This window comes from Entelurus aequoreus, linkage group LG12, assembly GCF_033978785.1.
Source record: "Entelurus aequoreus isolate RoL-2023_Sb linkage group LG12, RoL_Eaeq_v1.1, whole genome shotgun sequence".
Taxonomy (NCBI): domain Eukaryota; kingdom Metazoa; phylum Chordata; class Actinopteri; order Syngnathiformes; family Syngnathidae; genus Entelurus; species Entelurus aequoreus.
Window position 1 is genome coordinate 58,500,509 of NC_084742.1, and position 17,846 is coordinate 58,518,354.

The 17,846-nt window shown below is 38.9% G+C and overlaps 1 protein-coding gene across 1 annotated transcript in view; it reads right to left on the reverse strand.

Annotated features, from left to right (window-relative positions):
* Positions 1–4,451: 4,451 nt before the first annotated feature.
* The window catches only part of LOC133661301 (ATP-binding cassette sub-family C member 9-like), a gene marked incomplete at its 5' end in the record, with an annotated part of 33,971 nt that continues 20,576 nt past the window's right edge, over positions 4,452–17,846 (reverse strand). The window contains 4 exons of the mRNA XM_062064432.1: positions 4,452–4,863; positions 5,384–5,446; positions 9,516–9,649; positions 9,717–9,820. Coding sequence (XP_061920416.1) covers positions 4,726–4,863; positions 5,384–5,446; positions 9,516–9,649; positions 9,717–9,820 — 439 coding nt within the window. The remainder of the gene's footprint in view (positions 4,864–5,383; positions 5,447–9,515; positions 9,650–9,716; positions 9,821–17,846) is intronic.

The following is a 17,846-nucleotide window of genomic DNA, read 5'->3' on the forward strand; positions in this document are numbered from 1 at the left end:
TTTTTTTTAAAAGCTGACATTGGACCGATATATCTGATATCAATATTTGCCCAAGACACCCCTACTCCCGATCCCTGCAAGACTGCTTGTATCGGACATTTTACAGGCAATAACCCCATACTTTTTTTTTTATTGCTGATATCGGACCGATATAGGATATCAATATTTGCCCAAGACACCCCTACTACCGATCCCTGCAAGACTGCTTGTATCGGACATTTTACATGCAATAACCCCATACTTTTTTTTTTTATAGCTGATATCGGACCGATATATGATATCAATATTTTCCCAAGACACCCCTACTCCCGATCCCTGCAAGACTGCTTGTATCGGACATTTTACACGCAATAACCCCATACTATTTTTTTATTTTATTTCTGATATCAGACCAATATCTGATATCAATATTTTCCCGAGACACCCTTACTCCTGATCCCTGCAAGACTGCTTGTATTGGACATTTTACATGCAATAACCCCATAATTTTTTTTATTGCTGATATCGGACCGATATATGATATCAATATTTGCCCAAGACACCCCTACTACTGATCCCTGCAAGACTGCTTGTATCGGACATTTTACATGCAATAACCCCATACTTTTTTTTATTGCTGATATCGAACCGATATATGATATCAATATTTGCCCAAGACACCCCTACTCCCGATCCCTGCAAGACTGCTTGTATCGGACATTTTACATGAAATACTTTTTTCTTTGTGGGGTAAAAAAGTGAGTACCGCTGATTTCTCCGCTGGCCGGGTATGGCTCCGGTGCCAATTTCTGCTTTCGTAAATCACAACTTAACTTAACTTAAAAAACAGCAACAATATAATATGGCATGAAGAGAATATGATGAATACTTTTATATATTTATGAAAAGTAAATTACAAAATAAAACAAACTTTTATCAATTTATGATCATGATTTATGATAGGCCAGTAGAGAAGGCCTTGCTGGCCCTGCAGGCACACCACTGACACGGAGGCATATTAACAGTTAGACGTGTCAAGTACCATGTTGTATGAATTTGAGGTATTCGGCTGCAAAATTGGCTAAAAAAAGACAGTTAGCCCGCGAGCATGTTAGCGGGCCAATATGGCGGATATATAAACAACATTATTATGCTCCAAGCAAACATTTTTATGCATAAATGTTTGAGTTTGAGTTTATTTCGAACACGCGAGCATACAACACGATACACCACAAAGAGGCGGTATAGCTCGGTTGGTAGAGCGGCCGTGCCAGCAACTTGATGGTTCCAGGTTCAATCCCAGCTTCTGCCATAATAGTCACTGCCGTTGTGTCCTTGGGCAAGACACTTTACCCACCTGCTCCCAGTGCCACCCACCCTGCTTTAAATGGAACTTACATATTGGCTTTCACTATGTAAAAGCGCTTTGAGTCACTAGAGAAAAGCGCTATATAAATATAATTCACTTCACAATTTCTAGTTTCACTTTTCACAGGAAGAAGCAGAGCTCATTTAATCCCACCCCTTTTCTTTTACATAACAGTTGCTAAAACTTTTGTTCACTTCCTGTTCTCAATTTATTCACAATTGCATTTCTGAAAGTAAAACCAACATTTTCTAATTGGCTTAAAATGATCAATTAAATCTGGGAAAATGATTAGAAGTACAAAAGCCCTTCAATTGATATCTTTATTGAAAACTATTAAAGTGATTCAGTTAGCCCTTTTTTTGTCTTTTTGAATTTTGTATTTAATCATATTGTTTGATACTATTATGTATTTGTGGAAGTTTCTCTCCTCCGGGTTCCTCGGACCACCAAGCACTGACATGACAGTTCAGTTTCTGTTTTGTTTTCCAATAGTTCAGTCTCTCAGGTGCTTTTCAGCAATTGTCTTTTCTGACCGTCTCTCGCTCTCGCTCCAGCTCCACCCCCCTCTCTCCTTCCCAGCTGCTGCCCTTTAACAGAGCGACAGGTGATTAGATAACCAGGCCCAGGTGGGCACACCCCGTTTCGCTGCAGGTCCGCAGGCCACGCCCCCCTCCACAGTATTATTATTTTAATACTTTGTATTTGCTCTCATTTTCTTTCCTTCCGTATTTTGTGTAAGACCGTATTTGCTCAACCTGATGGATGTTTGAAATTGTTGAGATACGTTGAAAGTGCCTTTGGTGTTTTGTGAACATTGTTCAATTAAAAAAATAAAATAAAATTGAAAGTTATTTGAGTAGTAAATACATGATTTATGTTCTCTATGACAATCATCGTGTGTTGTGTTGTATTCTAATAATATATTTTGTAAAGGAACATTTGGTCTGGTATTTTCCACTGCAGGGAGTAACAGAGAGTGTGAGAGTGCTAGACATCGAGCTGAAGACCCCAGCTTTCAGCCCGATATCAGCAATAAAAAAAAAGTATGGGGTTATTGCATGTAAAATGTCCGATACAAGCAGTCTTGCAGGGATCGGGAGTAGGAGTGTCTTGGGCAAATACTGATATCAGATAATATCGGTCCGATATCAGCAATAAAAAACAAAAGTGTGGGGTTATTGCATGTAAAATGTCTGATACAAGCAGTCTTGCAGGGATCAGAAGTAGGAGTGTCTCGGGTAAATATTGATATCATATATTGGTCTGATATCAGCAATAAAAAAAAAGTATGGGGTTATTGCATGTAATATGTCTGATACAAGCAGTCTTGCAGGGATCGGGAGTAGGGGTGTATCGGGTAAATATTGATATCAGATATCGGTCCGATATCAGCTATAAAAAAAAAAGTATGGGGTTATTGCATGTAAAATGTCTGATACAAGCAGTCTTGCAGGGATCGGGAGTAGGAGTGTCTTGGGCAAATATTGATATCAGATAATATCTGCCCGATATCAGAAAAAAAAAAAAAAGTATGGGGTTATTGCATGTAAAATGTCTGATACAAGCAGTCTTGCAGGGATCAGAACTAGGGGTGTCTCGGGTAAATATTGATATCATATATCGGTCCGATATCAGCAATAAAAAAAAAGTATGGGGTTATTGCATGTAAAATGTCCGATACAAGCAGTCTTGCAGGGATCAGGAGTAGGAGTGTCTTGGGCAAATACTGATATCAGATAATATCAGTCCAAATATCAGCAATAAAAAAAAAGTATGGGGTTATTGCATGTAAAATGTCCAATAAAGGCAGTCTTGCAGGGATCAGAAGTAGGGGTGTCTCAGGTAAATATTGATATCAGATATCGGTCCGATATCAGCAATAAAAAAAAAGTATGGGGTTATTGCATGTAAAATGTCTGATACAAGCAGTCTTGCAGGGATCAGAAGTAGGAGCGTCTCGGGTAAATATTGATATCATATGTCGGTCCGATATCAGCAATAAAACAAAAGTATGGGGTTATTGCATGTAAAATGTCCGATACAAGCAGTCTTGCAGGGATCGGGAGTAGGAGTGTCTTGGGCAAATACTGATATCAGATAATATCGGTCGGATATCAGCAATAAAAAACAAAAGTGTGGGGTTATTGCATGTAAAATGTCTGATACAAGCAGTCTTGCAGGGATCAGAAGTAGGAGTGTCTCGGGTAAATATTGATATCATATATCGGTCCGATATCAGCAATAAAAAAAAAGTATGGGGTTATTGCATGTAAAATGTCTGATACAAGTACTCTTGCAGGGATCAGGAGTAAGGGTGTATCGGGTAAATATTGATATCAGATATATCGGTCCGATGTCAGCTATAAAAAAAAAAGCATGGGGTTATTGCGTGTAAAATGTCCGATACAAGCAGTCTTGCAGGGATCAGGAGTAAGGGTGTCTCGGGCAAATATTGATATCAGATATCGGTCTGATATCAGTAATAAAAAATACAAAAAGTATGGGGTTATTGCGTGTAAAATGTCTGATACAAGCAGTCTTGCAGGGATCAGGAGTAGGGGTGCCTTGGCCAAGTATTGCTATCAGATATCGGTTATATATCAGCAATAAAAAAAAAGTATGGGGTTATTGCATGTAAAATGTCCGATACAAGCAGTCTTGCAGAGATCAGGAGTAAGGGTGTATCGGGTAAATATTGATATCAGATATCGGTCCGATATCAGCAATAAAAAAAAAGTATGGGGTTATTGCATGTAAAATGTCCGATACAAGCAGTCTTGCAGAGATCATGAGTAAGGGTGTATCGGGTAAATATTGATATCAGATATCGGTCCGATATCAGCAATAAAAAAAAAGTATGGGGTTATTGCATGTAAAATGTCCGATACAAGCAGTCTTGCAGGGATCAGGAGTAGGGGTGTCTTGGGTAAATATTGATATCAGATATCGGTCCGATATCAGCAATTTAAAAAAAAGTATGGGGCTAGACATCGAGCAGAAGACCCCAGCTTTCAGCTCGATGTCTAGCGCCGACTCTTAACCTGAAAAAGACGCGAAGAACTTGCATGAGTTTGGACTTGAAACACCAGTCATCAGTGAAAGATTATAAAAGACTTTAATGCAAGTTGGTCTTGCATCATCGTACAAGTATTGCATCATCGTACAAGTATTGCATCATCGTACAAGTGCTGAATAATCAAACATGTGCTGCTCAAGGTAAAAAAAAAAAGATATTGTCAAAGTGAAACTAGGAATAAAACTAAATCATGGCCGGGTGCTGCTGATTCACGGCGGTTCTGGACCCGTCCACCATGTCTCTGCTGACACAGGTGGAGGATTTCAGCCGCCAACCCGGTTCATGATCAGCTCCAACCAGTCTACATGTCGGCCTTGACGAAGGACGCAAACATCCCGTCCTCCTGCTCCAGGAGGGTCTCGGGCTTGTCGTACTCCAGAATGTTGCCCCGCTTCATGACGATGACCAGGTCCGCTGTGAGGATGGTGTGGACCCGGTGCTGGTGGAGCAGAGGACACGTTCACCGGTAAATACAAGACAACGGATGACGGTCACGCCCTCCACGCAAGTTGTTTGGTACCAACCGGGCTGGCAGCAGCAGACCCGAGACCGGACCTCCAGCCTCCGCCCGGGCCAGTAGTGAGAAGAAGAAAAAGACGGAAAGAGAGAAGAGAGTCTGGCTGGGTCAGGTCCGGTCCGGGTCTACTTGTGAGTCCTGACTAGCACACTGAAGAGGCTCTCCTCCTGTGCTAGCAGGTTCTGACCCGAGTCACTCTCCACCAAAATCCCAGAGGAGAACACCAGCACCTGCCCGGCGTCCAGGATGGAGGACACGCGGTGCTGGGGGGGGGCGGGGCCAGCGAGGAGGAGACAGGAGAGGAAAGGAAGCAAGGAGGCGCGGTTGTGGGCGGAGCCAAAAAGGACAGAAGAGAGAAGGAAAGCGTTTGAGTTGACAAAATGAACTTGGGAGGGTGGAGAGGAGGAGGAGATACGTGCTGGACTTCAACTTCTGTACTCACAGCGATGGTCACCACAGTGCGGTCCGCGAACGCCGTCATCACCACTTTTTGCAAGATGTTCTCCTAAACACAAATACCATTAAATGTCATTATTAATGTCAAAGTTGTGAAGTTGTCACGTTGTGTAAATGGTAAATAAAAAGAGAATACAACAAATCCTTTTCAACTTATATTCAATTGAATAGACTGCAAAGACAAGATATTTCATGTTCACACTCAGAAACTTTGCTATTTTTTGCAAATAATCATGAACTTAGAATTTAATGGCAGCAACACATTGCAAAAAAAACATTTTTACCAGTGTGTTACATGGCCTTTCCTTTTAACAACACTCAGTAAAGGTTTGGGAACTGAGGAGACACATTTTTGAAGTGGAATTCTTTCCCATTCTTGCTTGATGTACAGCTTAAGTTGTTCAACAGTCTCCCTTCTCATATTTTAGCCTTCACACATTTTCAATGTCTGGACTACAGGCAGGCCAGCCTAGTGTCTTGCTGAAATAAGCAGGGGCGTCCATGATAACGTTGCTTGGATGGCAACATATGTTGCTCCAAAAGCTGTATGTACATTTCAGCATTAATGGTGCCTTCACAGATGTGTAAGTTACCCATGTCTTGGGCACTAATACACCCCCATACCATCACACATGCTGCCTTTTACACTTTGCGCCTATAACTATCCGGATGGTTCTTTTCCTCTTTGGTCAGGAGGACACGACGTCCGCAGTTTCCAAAAACAATTTAAAATGTGGACTCGTCAGCTCACAGAACACTTTTCCACTTTGTATCAGTCCATCTTAGATGAGCTCGGGCCCGGCGAAGCCGACGGCGTGTTTGGGTGTTGTTGATAAATGGCTGTGGCTTTGCATGGTAGAGTTTTAACTTGCACGTACAGATGTAGCGACCAACTGTAGTTACTGACAGTGGTTTTCTGAAGTGTTCCTGAGCCCATGTGGTGATATCCTTTACACACTGATGTCGCTTTTTGATGCGGATCGAAGGTCACGGGCATTCAATGTTGGTTTTCGGCCTTGCTGCTTACGTGCAGTGATTTCTCCAGATTCTCTGAACCTTTTGATGATATTACGGAGCGTAGATGGTGAAATCCCTAAATTCCTTGCAATAGCTGGTTGAGAAATGTTGTTCTTAAACAATTTGCTCACGCATTTGTTGACAAAGTGGTGACCCTCGCCCCGTCCTCGCCTGAGGGATCGAAGGTTCGTAACCTCATGGCTTACGTGCCGTGATTTCTCCAGACTCTCTGAACCTTTTGACGATATCACAAACACACTTTTATTGTGAAGACAGAAACTGTGCGGTCAGTCTTTAGTCTTTTGACGGGAGGTACGGTTGAAATAAAAAGTGTTCCTCGCCTTCCTGTCGGTCATTTTTTCTTAATAATGATCTGGCAGCAGCCAGCGTCACCTCACAAGACCCTCGGGTGCCGTGAATGTCAATCAAGTGACCAAAGTCACGTCTTAGTGAACATTTATGATCGCTCATCTATTTTTTTAGAGCCTGGCTGGCGATGGACTGACACACCCTCCACCATCCACCGGCAGCGTGTCTGGGTGTTGTTGATAAACGGCTTTGGTTTTGCATAGTAGAGTTTTAACTTGCACTCACAGATGTAGCGACCAACTGTAGTTACTGACAGTGGTTTTCTGAAGTGTTCTTGAGCCCATGTGGTGATATCCTTTACACACTGATGTCGCTTTTTGATGCAGTACCGCCTGAGGGATCCAAGGTGCGTAACATCATGGCTTACGTGCAGTGATTTCTCCAGATTTTCTGAACCTTTTGATGATATTACAGAGCGTAGATGGTGAAATCCCTAAATTCCTTGCAATAGCTGGTTGAGAAATGTTGTTCTTAAACAATTTGCTCACTCATTTGTTGACAAAGTGGTGACCCTCGCCCCGTCCTCGCCTGAGAGATCGAAGGTTCGTAACCTCATGGCTTATGTGCCGTGATTTCTCCAGATTCTCTGAACCTTTTGACGATATCACAAACACACTTTTATTGTGAAGACAGAAACTGTGTGGTCAGTCTTTAGTCTTTTGACGGGAGGTACGGTTGAAATAAAAAGTGTTCCTCGCCTTCCTGTCGGTCATTTTTTCTTAATAATGATCTGGCAGCAGCCAGCGTCACCTCACAAGACCCTCGGGTGCCGTGAATGTCAATCAAGTGACCAAAGTCACGTCTTAGGGAACATTTATGATCGCTCATCTATTTTTTTAGAGCCTGGCTGGCGATGGACTGACACACCCTCCACCATCCACCGGCAGCGTGTCCGGGTGTTGTTGATAAATGGCTTTGGCTTTGCATAGTAGAGTTTTAACTTGCACTCACAGATGTAGCAACCAACTGTAGTTACTGACAGTGGTTTTCTGAAGTGTTCCTGAGCCCATGTGGTGATATCCTTTACACACTGATGTCGCTTTTTGATGCAGTACCGCCTGAGGGATCGAAGGTTCGTAACCTCATGGCTTACGTGCCGTGATTTCTCCAGATTCTCTGAACCTTTTGACGATATCACAAACACACTTTTATTGTGAAGACAGAAACTGTGTGGTCAGTCTTTAGTCTTTTGACGGGAGGTACGGTTGAAATAAAAAGTGTTCCTCGCCTTCCTGTCGGTCATTTTTTCTTAATAATGATCTGGCAGCAGCCAGCGTCACCTCACAAGACCCTCGGGTGCCGTGAATGTCAATCAAGTGACCAAAGTCACGTCTTAGTGAACATTTATGATCGCTCATCTATTTTTTTAGAGCCTGGCTGGCGATGGACTGACACACCCTCCACCAGCCACCGGCAGCGTGTCCGGGTGTTGTTGATAAATGGCTTTGGCTTTGCATAGTACAGTTTTAACTTGCACTCACAGATGTAGCGACCAACTGTAGTTACTGACAGTGGTTTTCTGAAGTGTTCCTGAGCCCACGTGGTGATATCCTTTACACACTGATGTCGCTTTTTGATGCAGTACCGCCTGAGGGATCCAAGGTGCGTAACATCATGGCTTACGTGCAGTGATTTCTCCAGATTTTCTGAACCTTTTGATGATATTACGGAGCGTAGATGGTGAAATCCCTAAATTCCTTGCAATAGCTGGTTGAGAAATGTTGTTCTTAAACAATTTGCTCACTCATTTGTTGACAAAGTGGTGACCCTCGCCCCGTCCTCGCCTGAGAGATCGAAGGTTCGTAACCTCATGGCTTATGTGCCGTGATTTCTCCAGATTCTCTGAACCTTTTGACGATATCACAAACACACTTTTATTGTGAAGACAGAAACTGTGTGGTCAGTCTTTAGTCTTTTGACGGGAGGTACGGTTGAAATAAAAAGTGTTCCTCGCCTTCCTGTCGGTCATTTTTTCTTAATAATGATCTGGCAGCAGCCAGCGTCACCTCACAAGACCCTCGGGTGCCGTGAATGTCAATCAAGTGACCAAAGTCACGTCTTAGGGAACATTTATGATCGCTCATCTATTTTTTTAGAGCCTGGCTGGCGATGGACTGACACACCCTCCACCATCCACCGGCAGCGTGTCCGGGTGTTGTTGATAAATGGCTTTGGCTTTGCATAGTACAGTTTTAACTTGCACTCACAGATGTAGCAACCAACTGTAGTTACTGACAGTGGTTTTCTGAAGTGTTCCTGAGCCCATGTGGTGATATCCTTTACACACTGATGTCGCTTTTTGATGCAGTACCGCCTGAGGGATCCAAGGTGCGTAGCATCATGGCTTACGTGCAGTGATTTCTCCAGATTTTCTGAACCTTTTGATGATATTACGGAGCGTAGATGGTGAAATCCCTAAATTCCTTGCAATAGCTGCTTGAGAAATGTTGTTCTTAAACAATTTGCTCACTCATTTGTTGACAAAGTGGTGACCCTCGCCCCCGTCCTTGTTTGTGAACGACTGAGCATTTCATGGAAGCTGCTTTTATACCCAATCATGGCACCCACCTGTTCCCAATTAGCCTGTTCACCTGTGGGATGTTCCTCAACTTTATCACTCTTTTTTGCCACTTGTGCCAGCTTTTTTGAGACATGTTGCAAATGAGCTAATATTTGCAAAAAAAATAAAGTTTACCAGTTGGAACGTTAAGCATCTGGTCCTTGGCACTCACCGTTGCCATGTCGATGGAGGCGGTGGCCTCGTCCATGATGAGGATGCTGCTCTTGCGGACAAACGCTCGAGCCAAACAGAAGAGCTGCCTCTGACCCACGCTGAAGTTCTCTCCGCCCTCCGTCACCACCGCATCTAATCAGGTGACGCCACCAATCAGAGAGGGCCATTTTGTCATGTGTGTGCGTATGTGTGTTCATACCAAGTCCTCCTGGCAGTGCCTTCACCATGTTCTTCAGCTGAGCGATCTCTAGCGCCTCCCACAGGCGCTCATCATTACACGTCTGCTCTGGATCCAGATTAAACCTGCAGAGGTGAAGTGAGATCCGACTTAGTCTTGAGGTTTGTTGTGGAAAACCTCGGGCGCTTTAAACCGCGGGGAAGTTGACTTTGTTCCAGATGTCACCAAAGTGCGTCAGAAAGAAGCAACACTTTTTTATCTGGGACAGTGTGAAAACACTCGAGCGTTCACCCCGTGAGCGCGCAAAGTCCAAACAAACACGGTTCCCCGGCGCCGACACAAACACGGCGAGGACGTGCGGCGGAGGAGACGCAGGCGGGCAGAAGTCAGACGAGGTCTCAGGCCCGACTTCCTGCCGCGTTTTCCCACCGCTGCGCTCGCGCAGATGGCAATTAGTGTGGTCACGTGGCACGCGCCGGATGTTGGAGACGCGCTCGGCTACGTGTGGAGTTCCACAGGGCTCGCCACCCAGGCCTCTGTCACGTTTCCACTACCAAAATGTATTTAGATACTTATCTAAATAAAGGGGACCACAAAAAATGTCATTATTGTCATAATATCCACAATTTTTTTTTTTTTTTTTGCATCATGACTAGGGAAGGTTGTTTGGATTGTGTCTAGGGTTGTCCCGATACCAATAGTTTGGTACCAGTACGGGTACTAACATTTTTTTGCGATCCTTTTAGTGCTTTTCGATACTTTTCTAAATAAAGGGGACCACAAAAAAATTTAATTATTGTCTTTATTTGAACAAAAACACCTTAGTGTACATGAAACATATGTTTGTTATTGTAATTTAGTTCTTAAATAAAATAGTGAACATACTAGACAACTTGTCTTTTAGTAGTAAGTAAACAAACAAAGACTCCTAATTAGTCTATGCAGTAACATATTGTGTCATTTATACACCTATTGTTTTGTACACATTATGAGGGACAAACTGTAAAAATGTTTCATAATATCCACAATTTAGCATTTTTTTTTTGCATCATGACTAGGGAAGGTTGTTTGGATTGTGTCTAGGGTTGTCCCGATACCAATAGTTTGGTACCAGTACGGTACTAACATTTTTTTGCGATCCTTTTAGTGCTTTTCGATACTTTTCTAAATAAAGGGGACCACAAAAAAATGTAATTATTGTCTTTATTTGAACAAAAACATCTTAGTGTACATGAAACATATGTTTATTATTGTAATTTAGTTCTTAAATAAAATAGTGAACATACTAGACAACTTGTCTTTTAGTAGTAAGTAAACAAACAAAGACTCCTAATTAGTCTATGCAGCAACATATTGTGTCATTTATACACCTATTGTTTTGTACACATTATGAGGGACAAACTGTAAAAATGTTTCATAATATCCACAATTTAGCTTTTTTTTTTTGCATCATGATTAGGGAAGGTTGTTTGGACTGTGTCTAGGGTTGTCCCCATACCAATAGTTTGGTACCAGTACGGGTACCAACATTTTTTTCGATACTTTCGGTGCTTTTCGATACTTTTCTAAATAAAGGGAACCACAAAAAAATGTCATTATTGTCTTTATTTGAACAAAAACATCTTAGTGTAGATGAAACATATGTTTATTATTGTAATTTAGTCCTTAAATAAAATAGTGAACATACTAGACAACTTGTCTTTTAGTAGTAAGTAAACAAACAAAGACTCCTAATTAGTCTATGCAGTAACATATTGTGTCATTTATACACCTATTGTTTTGTACACATTATGAGGGACAAACTGTAAAAATGTTTCATAATATCCACAATTTAGCTTTTTTTTTTTGCATCATGATTAGGGAAGGTTGTTTGGACTGTGTCTAGGGTTGTCCCGATACCAATAGTTTGGTACCAGTACGGGTACTAACATTTTTTTGCGATCCTTTTAGTGCTTTTCGATACTTTTCTAAATAAAGGGGACCACAAAAAAATGTAATTATTGTCTTTATTTGAACAAAAACATCTTAGTGTACATGAAACATATGTTTATTATTGTAATTTAGTTCTTAAATAAAATAGTGAACATACTAGACAACTTGTCTTTTAGTAGTAAGTAAACAAACAAAGACTCCTAATTAGTCTATGCAGTAACATATTGTGTCATTTATACACTTATCGTTTTGTACACATTATGAGGGACAAACTGTAAAAATGTTTCATAATATCCACAATTTAGCATTTTTTTTTGCATCATGATTAGGGAAGGTTGTTTGGATTGTGTCTAGGGTTGTCCCGATACCAATAGTTTGGTACCAGTACGGGTACTAACATTTTTTTGCGATCCTTTTAGTGCTTTTCGATACTTTTGTAAATAAAGGGGACCACAAAAAAATTTAATTATTGTCTTTATTTGAACAAAAACATCTTAGTGTACATGAAACATATGTTTATTATTGTAATTTAGTTCTTAAATAAAATAGTGAACATACTAGACAACTTGTCTTTTAGTAGTAAGTAAACAAACAAAGACTCCTAATTAGTCTATGCAGTAACATATTGTGTCATTTATACACCTATTATTTTGTACACATTATGAGGGACAAACTGTAAAAATGTTTCATAATATCCACAATTTAGCATTTTTTTTTGCATCATGATTAGGGAAGGTTGTTTGGATTGTGTCTAGGGTTGTCCCGATACCAATAGTTTGGTACCAGTACGGGTACTAACATTTTTTTGCGATCCTTTTAGTGCTTTTCGATACTTTTCTAAATAAAGGGGACCACAAAAAAATGTAATTATTGTCTTTATTTGAACAAAAACATCTTAGTGTAGATGAAACATATGTTTATTATTGTAATTTAGTCCTTAAATAAAATAGTGAACATACTAGACAACTTGTCTTTTAGTAGTAAGTAAACAAACAAAGGCTCCTAATTAGTCTATGCAGTAACATATTGTGTCATTTATACACCTATTGTTTTGTACACATTATGAGGGACAAACTGTAAAAATGTTTCATAATATCCACAATTTAGCATTTTTTTTTGCATCATGACTAGGGAAGGTTGTTTGGATTGTGTCTAGGGTTGTCCCGATACCAATAGTTTGGTACCAGTACGGGTACTAACATTTTTTTGCGATCCTTTTAGTGCTTTTCGATACTTTTCTAAATAAAGGGGACCACAAAAAAATGTAATTATTGTCTTTATTTGAACAAAAACATCTTAGTGTACATGAAACATATGTTTATTATTGTAATTTAGTTCTTAAATAAAATAGTGAACATACTAGACAACTTGTCTTTTAGTAGTAAGTAAACAAACAAAGACTCCTAATTAGTCTATGCAGTAACATATTGTGTCATTTATACACCTATTGTTTTGTACACATTATGAGGGACAAACTGTAAAAATGTTTCATAATATCCACAATTTAGCATTTTTTTTTGGCATCATGATTAGGGAAGGTTGTTTGGACTGTGTCTAGGGTTGTCCCCATACGAATAGTTTGGTACCAGTACGGGTACCAACATTTTTTTCAATACTTTCGGTGCTTTTCGATACTTTTCTAAATAAAGGGGACCACAAAAAAAATTCATTATTGTCTTTATTGTAACAAAAAACCTTAGTGTAGATGAAACATATGTTTATTATTGTAATTTAGTCCTTAAATAAAATAGTGAACATACTAGACAACTTGTCTTTTAGTAGTAAGTAAACAAACAAAGACTCCTAATTAGTCTATGCAGTAACATATTGTGTCATTTATACACCTATTGTTTTGTACACATTATGAGGGACAAACTGTAAAAATGTTTCATAATATCCACAATTTAGCATTTTTTTTTTGCATCATGATTAGGGAAGGTTGTTTGGACTGTGTCTAGGGTTGTCCCCATACCAATAGTTTGGTACCAGTACGGGTACCAACATTTTTTTCGATACTTTCGGTGCTTTTCGATACTTTTCTAAATAAAGGGGACCACAAAAAAAATTCATTATTGTCTTTATTGTAACAAAAAACCTTAGTGTACATGAAACATATGTTTATTATTGTAATTTAGTTCTTAAATAAAATAGTGAACATACTAGACAACTTGTCTTTTAGTAGTAAGTAAACAAACAAAGACTCCTAATTAGTCTATGCAGTAACATATTGTGTCATTTATACACCTATTGTTTTGTACACATTATGAGGGACAAACTGTAAAAATGTTTCATAATATCCACAATTTAGCTTTTTTTTTGCATCATGATTAGGGAAGGTTGTTTGGATTGTGTCTAGGGTTGTCCCGATACCAATAGTTTGGTACCAGTACGGGTACTAACATTTTTTTGCGATCCTTTTAGTGCTTTTTGATACTTTTCTAAATAAAGGGGACCACAAAAAAATGTAATTATTGTCTTTATTTGAACAAAAACATCTTAGTGTACATGAAACATATGTTTATTATTGTAATTTAGTTCTTAAATAAAATAGTGAACATACTAGACAACTTGTCTTTTAGTAGTAAGTAAACAAACAAATACTCCTAATTAGTCTATGCAGTAACATATTGTGTCATTTATACACCTATTGTTTTGTACACATTATGAGGGACAAACTGTAAAAATGTTTCATAATATCCACAATTTAGCATTTTTTTTTTGCATCATGATTAGGGAAGGTTGTTTGGATTGTGTCTAGGGTTGTCCCGATACCAATAGGTTGGTACCAGTACGGGTACTAACATTTTTTTGCGATCCTTTTAGTGCTTTTCGATACTTTTCTAAATAAAGGGGACCACAAAAAAATGTAATTATTGTCTTTATTTGAACAAAAACACCTTAGTGTACATGAAACATATGTTTATTATTGTAATTTAGTTCTTAAATAAAATAGTGAACATACTAGACAACTTGTCTTTTAGTAGTAAGTAAACAAACAAAGACTCCTAATTAGTCTATGCAGTAACATATTGTGTCATTTATACACCTATTATTTTGTACACATTATGAGGTACAAACTGTAAAAATGTTTCATAATATCCACAATTTAGCATTTTTTTTTTTTCATCATGATTAGGGAAGGTTGTTTGGACTGTGTCTAGGGTTGTCCCCATACCAATAGTTTGGTACCAGTACGGGTACCAACATTTTTTTCGATACTTTCGGTGCTTTTCGATACTTTTCTAAATAAAGGGGACCACAAAAAAATTTCATTATTGTCTTTATTTGAACAAAAACATCTTAGTGTGCATGAAACATATGTTTATTATTGTAATTTAGTTCTTAAATAAAATAGTGAACATACTAGACAACTTGTCTTTTAGTAGTAAGTAAACAAACAAAGACTCCTAATTAGTCTATGCAGTAACATATTGTGTCATTTATACACCTATTGTTTTGTACACATTATGAGGGACAAACTGTAAAAATGTTTCATAATATCCACAATTTAGCATTTTTTTTTTGCATCATGATTAGGGAATGTTGTTTGGATTGTGTCTAGGGTTGTCCCGATACCAATAGTTTGGTACCAGTACGGGTACTAACATTTTTTTGCGATCCTTTTAGTGCTTTTCGATACTTTTCTAAATAAAGGGGACCACAAAAAATGTAATTATTGTCTTTATTTGAACAAAAACATCTTAGTGTACATGAAACATATGTTTATTATTGTAATTTAGTTCTTAAATAAAATAGTGAACATACTAGACAACTTGTCTTTTAGTAGTAAGTAAACAAACAAAGACTCCTAATTAGTCTATGCAGTAAAATATTGTGTCATTTATACACCTATTGTTTTGTACACATTATGAGGGACAAACTGTAAAAATGTTTCATAATATCCACAATTTAGCTTTTTTTTTTTGCATCATGACTAGGGAAGGTTGTTTGGATTGTGTCTAGGGTTGTCCCGATACCAATAGTTTGGTACCAGTACGGGCACTAACATTTTTTTGCGATCCTTTTAGTGCTTTTCAATACTTTTCTAAATAAAGGGGACCACAAAAATTTTTAATTATTGTCTTTATTTGAACAAAAACATCTTAGTGTACATGAAACATATGTTTATTATTGTAATTTAGTTCTTAAATAAAATAGTGAACATACTAGACAACTTGTCTTTTAGTAGTAAGTAAACAAACAAAGACTCCTAATTAGTCTATGCAGTAACATATTGTGTCATTTATACACCTATTGTTTTGTACACATTATGAGGGACAAACTGTAAAAATGTTTCATAATATCCACAATTTAGCTTTTTTTTTTTGCATCATGATTAGGGAAGGTTGTTTGGACTGTGTCTAGGGTTGTCCCCATACCAATAGTTTGGTACCAGTACGGGTACCAAAATTTTTTTCGATACTTTCGGTGCTTTTCGATACTTTTCTAAATAAAGGGGACCACAAAAAAATTTCATTATTGTCTTTATTGTAACAAAAAACCTTAGTGTAGATGAAACATATGTTTATTATTGTAATTTAGTCCTTAAATAAAATAGTGAACATACTAGACAACTTGTCTTTTAGTAGTAAGTAAACAAACAAAGACTCCTAATTAGTCTATGCAGTAACATATTGTGTCATTTATACACCTATTATTTTGTACACATTATGAGGGACAAACTGTAAAAAATTAATTATTAATCCACTTGTTTATTTACTGTTAATATCTGCTTATTTTCTGTTTTAACATGTTCTATCTACACTTCTGTTCAAATGTAATAATCACTTATTCTTCTCTTCTTTGATACTTGACATTAGTTTTGGATGATACCACACATTTAGGTATTGATGCGATACCAAGTAGTTACAGGATCATACATTGGTCATATTCAAAGTCCTCATGTGTCCAGGGACATATTTACTGACTTTATAAACATAATATACATTTTTTTAAAAGAAAAAAAGATTTTGTGATGCTAAAAAATATCGATGTAATCATAGTAGTATTGACTAGATACGCTCTTGTACTTGGTATCATTACAGTAGATGTCAGGTGTAGATCCACCCATGGCGTTTGTTTACATTGTGACGCCGGTGAGCTATTGTATCCTCCTACGGTGTGTAGTGAAGCATGTTTAGCTATTCCTCGTCCTCCAGTGATAATGCTACTTGTAAGAAACTTACTTTATTTGTCAAACTTTGTGTTACATTGAGTTCAGCTCGCCCTGCGAGAGGACAAAAGCTGTCCTTGATCCTACCAAGCAGAAGGCTTGTAAAACCCCACTGTGTACGATGGGAAGCGACATGAAGGCGTCAGTTTCTTTCTTCTATTGTAATCCACAGGAAGATTTTATCTTTACCCGAGATCTACAAAGCGGAGAGGAGGCAGGGCCTGACCTCCCTCCAGGCACCTTTTCTTTTAACTGTTTTACGACCTTTTCTTTGAACTGTTTTGTAACAAAGGCGATGGCTGTTTACGACCCCCCTCCCTTAGAAACAGCTGTTGCCATGTAATCAGGGAAAGTCCAAATAAAAGAGAAGGCGTACAATCTTTCGTCAGAACGTGGTGGAACACTGTACAAGTGTACAGGTGTGCGCGCTCTCCTCATTGAGCCACATTTCCTTCTGTCTCGGTTTAATTCCTTGCTTCTTGTCTTGTTTAATAGATGTCATCAGTGTTTGAACCTGACACAACTTCACCTTTATCTTTACTTTTTACACCAAAATGCGTCCATTCTCCCTTTTCTGTCTACACACTGTGTCTGCTTGTATGTACTCTGTGTGCGCACGCTGCCGAACATGCTCCTCTGCTCGTAAAACCAGCAATGTCATGACGTGACAGTTGACCGGTACTTTTTAGAGGCGGTATAGTACCGAATAAGATTCATTAGTATCGCGGTACTATACTAGTACCGGTATACCGTACAGGCACCTTTTCTTTTAACTGTTTTACGACCTTTTCTTTGAACTGTTTTGTAACAAAGGCGATGGCTGTTTACGACCCCCCTCCCTTAGAATAGTATCGCGGTACTATACTAGTACCAGTATACCGTACAATCCTAATCGGAAGTTAGCATCAAAATGTTCCGGAAAGAATGGCGTGCATCAAAGTGTGTATCAGACCGTGTGCACGCCACACAACCTCATAAGACTCTCTGGTGGCCTCTTTTGCTTTAGACAAGATTTCCTGACCGTTATGGTCCTGCTCGTTAAGTGA